Below are 13,871 nucleotides of genomic sequence, written 5' to 3'. Positions count from 1 at the left end.
TACCGTCCTCTGCTGCTGCTTTTCTGCACTTTCCAGCTCTTGTGCCAGAACTCCTTTGGGTACTCCTTAGATATGGAGCTTTATAGATCTGGAGGAAACTGTCTCTCAGACCTACCCTTCCTACTTAACCCTGCTGCCCCCTCCTTAGTAATAGAGATGTTGTTGCTGAATTGGTGTTTCTCCTCCAGCCCTTCCCTGCGTCCTTCATTGAGTCCAGGCGCTCACCGAGCGAAAGTCCACAGGTTGGACTTGAGGTCCAGGCCACAGCAAGAATGCAGAGGATTTGAGAATTGCGGAGATGTGGAGAAAATGTGCACAAGCAGCTGTGGGACTGGTTCTCTCCCACATCCCAAGTGGTCACGGGCCTCCCCTCTGACCTGCTGAGTTGCCTTTGCCGGGTGTGAAAAGTGCAAAATCCAGACAGCCGGTGTCCTTGATAGCCTTTCGCAGCCGCCTGTGTGGCAGAACGCTACCTCGTCCTCACGGGGATTGTGTCTCGGCTGTGGGGGTGTGGGTGTGCACGCTTCTCTGAGTCTGAAGGGCCGGGCGATCGATAACCAGCTTCTGCTCGGTTTGCCTTGCAGGGAAACCTGCAATCTCTCAGATTGGTCTCTGCCCGCAGCACCTGTTTGGGCAGCCACATCTCTGCAGAATTCTCCCCGCAGCCTCTTGCCTCCCTGTTTCCAGGCCTGCCCCCTTGAGTTCCCTCCCGACCACAGACACAGTGAACGGAGCTGACTTTGGTTGATGGGATTTGAAAAAAGCATTTGCGATTAGGTCTCTCACCCTTCTCTTATCCCCTGTCCCTCTGCTCCCTGCTTGGAGTTCATGCTCTTACAACTCTCAGTTGCAGGAATGGGTCTCCATGTATTGTGTGTGTGCACCCTTGTGACTCGGCCCACCTTCCCAGGCTGTGGAATATGCTTCCTATCCTTCCTTCTTGGCCGGGACTCATTCTTAAGAGACTCGGCTCCTGGATCATCCCCATAGGAAGCCCTCCCTGGAATTCCAAGGATGGCCAAACCCCTCTATTCTGGGCTCCCTCAGCACTGGGGGCTTTTCTGTATGGCAGTTACCTTATCGTAACATCACCTTTAGGTTATGAGCTCCTTGAGGGGAGGGAGCAAGTGTGCCTCCAGGTAAAGCCTGGGCGCAGAGACTAATACTAGTGATTATAACAGCATGAACATTGAGAACTTAGTTTTGTTTGTTTGTTTTTTTATGATTTTTATTTATTTCACAGAGACAGCCAGCGAGAGAGGGCACACACACAGGGGGAGTGGGAGAGGAAGAACCAGGCTCCCAGTAGAGGAGCCCGATGTGGGGTCGATCCCAGAACACCGGGATCACGCCCTGAGCTGAAGGCAGACACATAACGACTAAGCCACCCGGGCGCCCTGAGAACTTATATATTTAACCCTCACGACCTCCCTATGAGGAGAGTTCTGCTGTTATACCCCTATTTTACAGATTAGAGACTTGAGGCTCAGAGAACCGAAATAATTTAGGCAAGGTCACATAATAAGCCTCGTAATCATTGCATGCTCCCCTAAAAGTGAAAATCGCTACCAAGGCCAATCCCTGGGATGGGAAGTCGCTGAAGCCTGACAGTGTCCGGGCCCAGCTGGAGACTTCCCTGAGGCGGCTGCAGTGCCCCCGAGTGGACCTTTTCTACCTGCATGCCCCAGACCACGACACCCCCGTGGAGGAGACACTCCATGCCTGCCACCAGCTGCACCAGGAGGTGAGGCCGCCCCCCAGCTCCGGGAGAGAGGAGGCAGCAGGGTAGTCCCAGAACAGAGCCGGGGACAGACTCCACTCCCAGGGGCCCAACCCCCGTCTCCCCTTTCCAGTGTCCTGGGCAGCAGTGGGTTCTGACCCAGGCCTCTCCCCTGCAGGGCAAGTTCGTGGAGCTTGGCCTCTCCAACTACGCCTCCTGGGAGGTGGCCGAGATCTGTACCCTCTGCAGGAGCAACGGCTGGATCCTGCCCACCGTGTACCAGGTGAGGCCGGGGCTACAGGGCCCGGCTGCAGGGCTGCTGCCTATCCCTGGTTCTCCTGGCCCCTCCGCCTGCCTCCCTCCAGCGCAGCCCCTCCCCTGCTGACAGCCTGGGGATGCCTCCCAGTGCACCTGGGGCTCTGGCCTGGCTCCCCTTCCTGCCCGCCTGTGCTCCTGGGGCCCTTCCTCCCTGCTTCCAGTCTGTGCGCACGAGCCTGGACCATTCTTCCCCTGCTCCCGGGTAGCCCAAAGTGCTCAGGCCTCACTTAGATGGCTGGTCCCCTAGAAGCCTTTCCCGATGCCCCAGAGCAGCCTGTGATCTCAGGCCCTACGTCTCTCCTGTTCATTCAGCAAACGTTGGGACCCCTGCTTGGTGCCGGACACCGCTCGTAGAACTTACTCGTGGAGTCCGAGTGCTGCCTTTCTTGATTGTACCTGTGGCCGCTCTACTTGGCTATTCGATCTCTCAGGGCAGGGGCCTTGTCCTGTTGGTGTGTGGATAGATGATTCCATGTCCAGCCCATGGCTGGTGTTCAGTTATGTGGGCTGAATGAATGAATTTTCCTTTGCACCAACTAGATGCCCTGGTGGTGAAGGTCCTAGGAGTGTTAGGGTGTGAACTGCGGGGCCCCCCCAGGGAAGCTGTGGGGTCCCTTCCTTTGATATGGGCACACCTGCAGCCGGCCTTCTACCCGCAGGGCATGTACAACGCTACCACACGGCAGGTGGAGACGGAGCTCTTCCCCTGCCTCAGGCACTTCGGACTGCGGTTCTATGCCTACAACCCTTTGGCTGGTATGGGCTGCTCTGGGGGGGCGGGTCCCCTGGGGTGGGAGGCCATTCCTGGCCCCGGCTCTGCCTCTTCCTGACACAGTAGAGGGCCGGCCCAGGACCTGGGAAGCAGGGAGTGGTTTGAAGAGAGGTTGGGCCATGTCCTCCATCCCTCGTGGGTCGTCCCCCCATCGCCAGTCCAGAACAGCCTTTGGGAGCAGGGTGGGCCGAGGCTCTGATGGGCGTCCTCTCGCAGGGGGCCTGCTGACAGGCAAGTACAAGTATGAGGACAAGGATGGGAAACAACCCATGGGCCGCTTCTTCGGGAATAACTGGGCTGAGATCTACAGAAATCGGTGAGCGGGGGATGGGCTGCGTCAGGATGGGTGGGGTGCGGGGTCCACTTTATTTGCAGTAGAGAAATTCTAGGTGCCTTTCCTGGGGGTTCCGGGCCTCCCCTGCCGTTCGGACCCGTGTCTCTTGATTCCTGCAGAAATGACCAAAGTCAGTGGCGTTTCTTGTTTTCTTGGAAGCTCTGTGAGTGAACAGGGACCCCCAGGACTCATGCTGGGTCTTCCGAGGCCTAGTGCTTCCTTGAGAAGTGCTTACCACTGGCCAGGAAGGAAGGACCGAGCCGTGGATCCAGACTCAAGAGGCCTGGGGCTGAGTCCTGCCCGCCCCACCTCACCCCACCCCTGTACTAGTTACCTTTGCTTCACTAGGTAAAGGGAGGACAGGCAGTTCTTAAGAACTCATAAAGAGATGAAAGACGTTTTTGAGGTGTTTGGGGAGGGCCTCCCCAACCTGCCTCCTGTGCCCAGTAGTTCTGCTGCCCGATCAAGCCGGCCGCTGCAGGAAGGGCACTGGGCCCCCCACTCCACACAGTTGGGTGGGCACAGCTCTCCTGCTTGGCTTTGTGGCTGTAGCCCAGCGTGACCCCGGTTTATTGACCCTTGTGCCACTCCCTTCACCTGCCCAGCTTCTGGAAAGAGAACCAGTTCGAGGCCATTGCCCTGGTGGAGAAGGCCCTTCAGGCTGCGTATGGCGGCAGTGCCCCCAGCATGACCTCGGCCACCCTCCGCTGGATGTACCACCATTCCCAGCTGCAGGTGAGCCAGCCGTCCGGGGGCGTCACCGCCGCCCCTCCTAACAGAGCCGGAATCACTTACCTTGACGTGATTTCTAAGCCGCGTTTCATTGTTTCTTTCTTGTTTTTGTTTTTGTTTTGCCCCAAAGATTTTATTTGGGGGCGCCTGGCTGGTTTGGTTAGTGGAACATGTGACTCTTGATCTCAGGGTTGTGAGGTCAAGCCCCACGTGGGGCATGGAGCCTATATTAAATAAAAAAAAGAAAGAAAGAAAAAGGTTTTATTTGTAAGTACCCTCCACACCCAGTGTAGGGCTCCAACTCCCAACCCCAGACCGAGAGTCGTGTGCTCCCCACTGAGCCGGCCAGGCACCCCAGCGAAACAGTTCTCCCCTCCGAAGTCTCTCCTGGTGACAGCTGAGGAGAGCCCTTCCGTTGTCCTAAGCTCCTGTCTGAGCGCCAGGCCCCGGAAGAGGGCTTCGCACACATGTACTTAGTTCTCCAGCCCTATGAAGTGCCATTCCCCCGGATTTACAGATGAGGACATGGCTTCACACAGATGTTGAGGGGGTTGCTCAAAAAAATTGCTCAAAACCCATTAGCCTCACTCACACTTCAGTGGGAGTTGGGGGTCCCCCTCTCTCTCTGGCATCCCCGGTCTCCCTAGCTAAAACGTCCCGCCTGCATCAGCCTGATGCAGTTCCCAGTGTTTGACGCACAGGGAGTAGTTTCTCAAAAAACCGGGGCTAAGTGCCTGACATAGTTTCTGATTCCCGTAAGTAAGCCAAGCGTCACCCAGCTGTGCGGCCGGGCTGCGCTCTGAGCGCAGGTCTGTCTGAGGAAGAGCAGAGTGACGCCAGAGGGAAAGAAGACAGGGTTTGAGTCACATGGTTAAAATCACTGAAGGCATCTCAGGTTCCTTATAGAGCTGTATTCGGCATAAATAAACATCAGAGCCCGGGTCTCGGCAAGGGCAGGGCTGGGAGGGAGGACGGGTGACTGGAGTCACACCTGGGTGTCTCCCCTTGCAGGGTGCCCTCGGGGACGCGGTCATCCTGGGCATGTCCAGCGTGCAGCAGCTGACACAGAACTTGGCAGCGACCGAGGAAGGGCCGCTGGAGCCGGCCGTGGTGCAGGCCTTCGATCGGGCCTGGCAGCTGGTCGCCCACGAATGTCCCAACTACTTCCGCTAGGGCCACTCCTGGCTGGTGCTGCCAAAGGCTCCTTTCTCTCCCGTCACCTCTTCTAGTCTCACATCCTGACTAGTCTGCCTTAAGTCCATTTAACTAACCAAGAAAATGCTCTTTTTTGATTGTCTGGATCGATGCAGTATTTTTCTAGATTCCGTCCTGGCTCCCAGTTGCCTTCGCAGTGTGGAAAGGCTGGGGCTGTGGTCCACTTGGGCCGTTCCTGTCTGAATAAAGCAGGCACATGACTGGCCTGGGCCCTGATTGAACCCCACGAACGTGTCTCCTTTACTGTCTGCAGCCTGTTCTCATCTGCCCGGGGCTTACTGCCAACGGGGCAGAACCACGAGCTGCAGTCCCCAGAGGGCAGGGGCAGAGCCTGAGCTCTCAACAGCAGGGCTGAGTTGGCCATCTCCTCTGCTGCGCACAGGAGAAGAAAAGCAGGCAGTGCACCGTGAATATACTTCTCTTAGCCAGAATCACCCTGGAAATAGAGGCACTTAGAAGTAGAATCCTTGGGGCCCAAAGCTACCGTTAGCGTCCCCACCGGGAAGAATAAGGATGCTCCTGGGCTGCTCCTGGGATGCTGTGTGACATTTTTAACAGATTCTCAGTTTCGGCAGCAGCTTTACTGCTGTCCCGGTGAAAGCCCCCTGTCTCCTTGTCATCTGTAGGACTCTCAGCCTTGCCCTGGGTCTCCTGCTGCTGGAGGTGGAAAGGTGGCATGGGCAGCCAGGGTCCCCAGTTCCCTTGGCAAACCCCTACTCCATGCAGGGGGCACCCAGTGCTGGGGAAGAAAAATCCCAGGTTTCATCGTTGCTTGGTGACCATTTCCAGTGCAGAAAAATCAGTCTAGCCCTGGCCGGGGGAGTGGGTTGTGGGCCAAGGGGGAGAAGTCAGCTTGCTTATCTTAAAATGAGGAAGGAGGCTCAGCTTGGAAATGTCAGACTAGACCACCAATCAGAAACACTCTCTGTTCTAACAAATGTCCCGTTTGCCGTCTAGAGGGAGACACCTTGCAGACAGAATTTTATTCTCCACAGCCGTCGCCCTCTCTTGTCTTCAAAATAAAATGCATTCTTCCCTAAGCAGGATGGTGTATCAGTTCCCATTCACAATTAGCTATCCTAAAATCAAGTTGCTTCAAGTGACAAAATCCACCAAATTCAGATTAAAGATTCAATGCAATCCCTATCAAGTCCAACTGGTTTTTTGTTTTGACTTTTTTTTCTTAAGCAGAAATTCATAAACAAATCCTAAAATTCATCTGGAAATTCAAGGGACACAGAATAGCTATAACCTTAAATATGAAGACTAAGTTCTCTGATTCTTGATTTCAACACTTACCAAAAGCTACAGTAATGAACACAGTGTGTTAGTGGCATGAGGGTAGACATACAGATCAATGAAATAGAACCGAGAGTCCAGAAATAAATCTTTCTGTGTACTTTCAATTGATTTTAGAGAAGTGGGTCAAGAAAATTCAATAGCAGGGGCGCCTGGGTGGCACAGCGGTTAAGCGTCTGCCTTCGGCTCAGGGCGTGATCCCGGCGTTATGGGATCGAGCCCCACATCAGGCTCCTCCGCTATGAGCCTGCTTCTTCCTCTCCCACTCCCCCTGCTTGTGTTCCCTCTCTTGCTGGCTGTCTCTATCTCTGTGGAATAAATAAATAAAATCTTTAAAAAAAAAAAAAAATTCAATAGCAAAAGATAGTTCTCAATAAAGGAAGATGGGGCAACTGGATATCCACATGCAAAAGAATGAAGTGGATCCCCTTCCTCACACCATCCACACTCACATAATGAACTCTAGGATTGTAGACCTAAATGTCAAAGCTAAAACTATAAAGCTGTTGGAGTATAGGAGTAAATCTTCATGACCTTGGGTTAGGCAATGGTTTCTTAGATGACACCAAAGGCACCAACAACAGAAGACAAAAAAGAATTATATATTATAAAAATTTAAAAAGTGTGTGCTTTAAAGGATACCATCATCAAAGTGAAAAAGCTGGGATGCCTGGGTGTCTCAGTCGGTTCACCGTCTACCAGGATCCTGGGAACAAGTCCCACATTGGGCTCCCCGCTCAGTGGGGAGCCTCTACCCACCGCTCCCCCTGCTTGAGCATTTGGTCTCTGTTTCTCTCTGTCAAATAAATAAAATCTTTTGAAAAAGGAAAGTAAAAAAGCAACCTAGAGAATGGGAAAAAATATTTGCAAATCACATCTCATAAGGAACTTGTATCTACAATATATAAAGAACTCTCAGAACTCAATGATAAAAGATAAAAAACCCAATTTTACAAACAGGCAAAGTCCCTGAATAGACCTTTCTCTGAAGAAGATACACACAGGGCCAATAAACATGTGAAAAGCTGTTCAACATCGTTACCCATCAGAGAAAGTAAATGAAAACCATGGCAATACCACTTTACACCCACCAGGATGGCTAAAGTAAAAGACAGACAATAGCAAGTGTTGACAAGGGTGTGGAGAATTTGGAATCTCCTGCACTGCCGGTGGGAATGTAAACCAGTGAAGGCACTCTGGGAACTGTCTGGCAGTTCCTGAAAAGATAAGGCCTAGAGTTCCCATATGACCCAGCAATTCCATCTGTTCGGTAAACACCCAAGAGAAGTGAAAACTTCACCCAAAAATCTGTATGCGGATGTTCACAGCAGCAATAGCCAAAAAATGGCAGCAGCCCAATGTCCGTCACCTGATGAATGGATAAATACAAGGCTGTCTGTTCATACTATGGAAGAGCAATAAAAAGGAACAAAGTAAAGAAACATGTACCACGTGGACAAACTTTGAAAACATGCTAAGTGGAAGAAGTCAGTCACAGAAGACCTGCTAGTGGAAGATTTGGTTTACATGAAATGTCTGGAACAGGCAAATCGACTAGACACAGAAAGTCGATTAGTGGGTGCTCAGGGCTGGAAGGGGTGTTGCAGGAAATGGAATGGCTGCTAATGAGGTCAGGGTTCTCGTGGGGGGTGATGGCAAGCTCTAGAACTGTGACGGTTGTACAACTCCAAATACTCTAAAAACCATTGAAGTAGGCAGTGTATGTGTAATGTGCGAATCGTGTCTCAGTGGGGAATGCTCACCTGCTCCCACAGTCTGAGAAGTGACCTTAGAGCTGGAGGTGGAGTCCCCCGAGGCCAAAGCACCCACACTCTGGTCGTTGATGCTGATCACCAGCTTCAATGCCAGCTGTTTCCAAGTGGTACACTTACACGTGACCCCACCATGTAGCCTGGGCTTCCTCAAAGCATGGCAACTGTCTTCTCAGGGCAAGCATCCCAAGAAAACCAGGCAGATGCCATAATGTCCTATATGTCCCATCTTTGGAAATCCTTAGCACCCCTCTTGCCTCATGCGGTGAGTGTCAACGTTATGTCATAGAAGAGAATATGAGAGAACAGACGGTCATCTTTGGAAGACCACCTCTGCCACGGGGAGCAAGGGTTCTGAGTGGTCACGTCAAGAGGATGAGCCTTTGAACTGGCCCGGAGACCTTCAGTCCCAGTAACCCCGTTAGGGATGCATTCTCCAGGTCATGTTCCATCTACTAGAACTTTCAGGTAGCGCATCTCACACAGGTTTCATGGATGCTTGAATTCAGCCATTTGAACTTGATGAGCTTTTTCAAATGACGGAGGACAAGAGTTAGATCTGGAAAATGGGACATACTTAACCTCGAACTCTCTCTCTCTCTCATAAATAAAGAAATCTTTAAAAAAATAAACTGGACCTTCTACAGGCACAAGTTACATTGTAATCTCTAGATGGTATTCTACGGCAAAAAATAGTAATTCTTTCAAGGTGCTCGTACCAGTTGTCTTAGTCTGTTCAGGCTGCTATAACAAAATACCACGGACTGGGTGGCTTAAAACAACAAATATTTTTTTCTCGCACTATTTGGAGGCTGAAATGTCCAAGATCAAGGGGCCAGCATATTCAGTGTCTGTGAGGGCTCTCTTTGTGTTTTGCAGACAGCTGCCTTTTTGCTGGCTACCCTCCCATGGTGGAGAGAGAGCGCTACTCTCTCGCTCTTCTTATTAGGACATCAGTCACATCAATGGGCTCTACGCTCATCACTTTGGTGAGGGAGCAGAGGCTAGCTGAGGACAAAGCACAAGGTGACACCAGCAACCCCCCCCCACTCCTGGGTGGGATATGTGTGACAATCTTCCGGGAAGCTCCCAACTGTCTTTTTTTTTTTTTTAAGATTTTTATTTATTTATTTGAGAGAGAGCGGGAGAAAAGGAGCACAACCAGGTGGAGGGGCGGAGGGAGAGGGAGAAGCAGACTCCTCGCTGAGCAGGAAGCTTGTTGTGGGTCTTGATCCCAGGACCCAGGGACTATGACCTGAGCTGAAGGCAGACGCTTCACCGACTGAGCCACCCGGGCGCCCCGAATCTCCCAACTGCCTTAATGTTATTGCTTTACTAGAGGGAAACACAACCTTAACTTGACATGGCAAGGCGTCCAGGGTCTTGTAGGTCCTCTTTAGCTGATGGAGTTCTTTTGAAAACCTCCCTTTTTTCTTACCTCCCCCAACCCCATAATACATACTCAATTGCTCCTCTCAAGCCCACTGCCGCTCTTGCTGCCCACCGTGCTTTCACAAAACCACCATTTAGTACCAACGATGTCTCAAGAATTCTTTCTCGGTCATCCGCCCCAGACCTCACCCCAAGGAACCTCACCTATATTCTAAAACCACATCATATGGCACCCAAATATGGGTTTTTTCATCTGGACTCTGAGCTTCGGGGCAAACTTGGTGATTATTTTCTCTTCTCTTCCTTTACTCTCCTTTCAGGGGCTTTTAAAGGAGTCCAGTTTTATTGGAACACTTTCATTCGGATAGGTCAAGCTGCCATCCTCTAGCCCATGGCTACTTTATGGGGAGGAGAAGGCCTGCCTTTCGGCTGGAAGTTAGTAACATGGCCGGGATGGTAATAAGACCCAGAAACTTGATACCCTCTCTTTACTTCTGTCCTTGTACAAAGTCTTCTGTCTTGGGCACGGGACAGCCACCTAAGTGACCAGGACAGCTACCAGTCTTAAGACTCCCATGTGAGGTTTCCCCCTGATTGATCTCACGGGATCCCCTTCACATCCCTGCTCTAGCCACTTGTGGCCACAGGACTTCTNCAAGTGTTGACAAGGGTGTGGAGAATTTGGAATCTCCTGCACTGCCGGTGGGAATGTAAACCAGTGAAGGCACTCTGGGAACTGTCTGGCAGTTCCTGAAAAGATAAGGCCTAGAGTTCCCATATGACCCAGCAATTCCATCCATTCGGTATACACCCAAGAGAAGTGAAAACTTCACCCAAAAATCTGTATGCGGATGTTCACAGCAGCAATAGCCAAAAAATGGCAGCAGCCCAATGTCCGTCACCTGATGAATGGATAAATACAAGGAGGTCTGTTCATACTATGGAAGAGCAATAAAAAGGAACAAAGTAAAGAAACATGTACCATGTGGACAAACTTTGAAAACATGCTAAGTGGAAGAAGTCAGTCACAGAAGACCTGCTAGTGGAAGATTTGGTTTACATGAAATGTCTGGAACAGGCAAATCGACTAGACACAGAAAGTCGATTAGTGGGTGCTCAGGGCTGGAAGGGGTGTTGCAGGAAATGGAGAATGGCTGCTAATGAGGTCAGGGTTCTCGTGGGGGGTGATGGCAAGCTCTAGAACCGTGACGGTTGTACAACTCCAAATACTCTAAAAACCATTGAAGTAGGCAGTGTATGTGTAATGTGCGAATCGTGTCTCAGTGGGGAATGCTCACCTGCTCCCACAGTCTGAGAAGTGACCTTAGAGCTGGAGGTGGAGTCCCCCGAGGCCAAAGCACCCACACTCTGGTCGTTGATGCTGATCACCAGCTTCAATGCCAGCTGTTTCCAAGTGGTACACTTACACGTGACCCCACCATGTAGCCTGGGCTTCCTCAAAGCATGGCAACTGTCTTCTCAGGGCAAGCATCCCAAGAAAACCAGGCAGATGCCATAATGTCCTATATGTCCCATCTTTGGAAATCCTTAGCACCCCTCTTGCCTCATGCGGTGAGTGTCAACGTTATGTCATAGAAGAGAATATGAGAGAACAGACGGTCATCTTTGGAAGACCACCTCTGCCACGGGGAGCAAGGGTTCTGAGTGGTCACGTCAAGAGGATGAGCCTTTGAACTGGCCCGGAGACCTTCAGTCCCAGTAACCCCGTTAGGGATGCATTCTCCAGGTCATGTTCCATCTACTAGAACTTTCAGGTAGCGCATCTCACACAGGTTTCATGGATGCTTGAATTCAGCCATTTGAACTTGATGAGCTTTTTCAAATGACGGAGGACAAGAGTTAGATCTGGAAAATGGGACATACTTAACCTCGAACTCTCTCTCTCTCTCATAAATAAAGAAATCTTTAAAAAAATAAACTGGACCTTCTACAGGCACAAGTTACATTGTAATCTCTAGATGGTATTCTACGGCAAAAAATAGTAATTCTTTCAAGGTGCTCGTACCAGTTGTCTTAGTCTGTTCAGGCTGCTATAACAAAATACCACGGACTGGGTGGCTTAAAACAACAAATATTTTTTTCTCGCACTATTTGGAGGCTGAAATGTCCAAGATCAAGGGGCCAGCATATTCAGTGTCTGTGAGGGCTCTCTTTGTGTTTTGCAGACAGCTGCCTTTTTGCTGGCTACCCTCCCATGGTGGAGAGAGAGCGCTACTCTCTCGCTCTTCTTATTAGGACATCAGTCACATCAATGGGCTCTACGCTCATCACTTTGGTGAGGGAGCAGAGGCTAGCTGAGGACAAAGCACAAGGTGACACCAGCAACCCCCCCCCACTCCTGGGTGGGATATGTGTGACATTCTTCCAGGAAGCTCCCAACTGTTTTTTTTTTTTTATATTTTATTTATTTATTTGAAAGAGAGCGGGAGAACACAAGCAGGGGGAGTGGAAAAAGGAGAGGAAAATGCAGACTGCCCGCTGAGCAGGAAGCTTGTTGTGGGTCTGGATCCCCGGACCCTGGGATTATGACCTGAGCTGAAGGCAGACGCTTCACCGACTGAGCCACCCAGGCGCCCCGAATCTCCCAACTGCCTTAATGTTATTGCTTTACTAGAGGGAAACACAGCCTTAACTTGACATGGCAAGGCGTCCAGGATCTTGTAGGTCCTCTTTAGCTGATGGAGTTCTTTTGAAAACCTCCCTTTTTGCTTACCTCCCCCAACCCCATAGCATATAAGCAATTGCTCCTCTCAAGCCCACTGGTGCTCTTGCTGCCCACCGTGCTTTCACAAAACCACCATTTAGTACCAATGATGTCTCAAGAATTCTTCCTTGGTTGTCTGCCCCAGACCTCACCCCAAGGAACCTCACCTATATTCTAAAACCACATCATATGGTGCCCACATGTGGATCGTGGGGTTTTTTCATCTGGACTCTGAGCTTCGGGGCAAACTTGGTGATTACTTTCTCTTCTCTCCCTTTACTCTCCTTTCAGGGGCTCTTCACGGAGTCCGGTCTTCCTGGAACACTTCCATTGTGATAGGTCAGGCTGCCATCCTCTAGCCTGTGGCTACTCTAAGGGGAGGAGAAGGCCTGCCTTTTGCCTGGAAGTTAGTGCCAAGGCCAGGATGGTAATAAGACCCAGAAACTTGATGCCCTCTCTTCACTGCTGTCCTTCTACAAAGTCGTCTGTCTTGGGCATGGGACAGCCACCTAAGTCACCAGGACGGCCGCCAATCTTAAGACTCCCATGTGAGATTTCCTCGTGATTAATCTCATGGGATCCCCTTCACATCCCTGCTCTAGCCACTTGTGGCCACAGGACTTCTGCTAGGAGCAGCGGAAACCAGTGCCCAATGGAATTACAGCCCAACCCGGGACGTTTCCTAGGGAAGTTGACTGGGAAGACTACCTGTGTTGGAACGTCACTTAGAACCGTGATGGATTTCTATCTTTCCTGTTTTCCGTCAATGCCCTCTACTAACTCCTTAAATTACAAAATTGGGGGTGCCTGGGTGGCTCCGTTGGTTAATCATCGGCTTTCTGCTCAGGTTATGATCCCAGGGTCATGCGATGGAGCCCCGCATCAGGTTCCCTGCTCACCGGGGAGCCTGCTTCTCCCTCTTCTGCTCATGCTCATTCTCTGTGAAATACATAAATAAATAACCTTTAAAAAAAAAATAAGGTTAAGGGGCACCTGGGTGGCACAGCGGTTAAGTGTCTGCCTTCGGCTCAGGGCGTAATCCCAGCGTTATGAGATCGAGACCCACATCAAGCTCCTCCGCTATGAGCCTGCTTCTTCCTCTCCCACTCCCCCTGCTTGTGTTCCCTCTCTCGCTGGCTGTCTCTGTCAAATAAATAAATAAAATCTTTAAAAAAATAAGGTTAGGGGCGCCTGGGTGGCACAGCGGTTAAGCGTCTGCCTTTGGCTCAGGGCGTGATCCCGGCGTTGTGGGATTGAGCCCCATATCAGGCTCCTCTGCTATGAGCCTGCTTCTTCCTCTCCCATTCCCCCTGCTTGTGTTCCCTCTCTCGCTGGCTCTATCTCTCTCGAATAAGTAAATAAAATCTTTAAAAAAAAAATAAGGTTAAAAATAATAATAAATTACAAAGTTGGGTAATTTCCATTTAAAACTTTTCTAGTGTTCTCCATGGGTTTAAAATGGCAAGGTGATAACGCAGCTTTCAGAGCAGAAGACGGCATGGCACAGTATCTCAGTCCATTCTCCAGGCATCCATCCATAGCCTAGGATGCGATCCGGAAGGGGACGAATGACGACACCCATCCTGTGGGGG

General features: G+C 50.9%; 1 protein-coding gene across 1 annotated transcript; it reads left to right on the top strand.

Moving 5' to 3' along the window:
• Positions 1-1,540: 1,540 nt before the first annotated feature.
• On the top strand, positions 1,541-6,241 carry LOC117796634 (aflatoxin B1 aldehyde reductase member 2; the record flags this gene model as incomplete). Its single annotated transcript, XM_034644955.1, has 6 exons — positions 1,541-1,744; positions 1,899-2,003; positions 2,698-2,794; positions 3,027-3,126; positions 3,750-3,879; positions 4,888-6,241. Coding segments are annotated over 6 exons (798 nt in total), but the record flags the coding sequence as incomplete, so codon positions are not given.
• Between the last annotated feature and the right edge of the window lie 7,630 nt (positions 6,242-13,871).

Source organism: Ailuropoda melanoleuca, chromosome 2, assembly GCF_002007445.2.
Source record: "Ailuropoda melanoleuca isolate Jingjing chromosome 2, ASM200744v2, whole genome shotgun sequence".
Taxonomy (NCBI): domain Eukaryota; kingdom Metazoa; phylum Chordata; class Mammalia; order Carnivora; family Ursidae; genus Ailuropoda; species Ailuropoda melanoleuca.
Note: the sequence above shows the minus strand (reverse complement) of the source record. Positions and strands in the feature narration are given on the sequence as shown.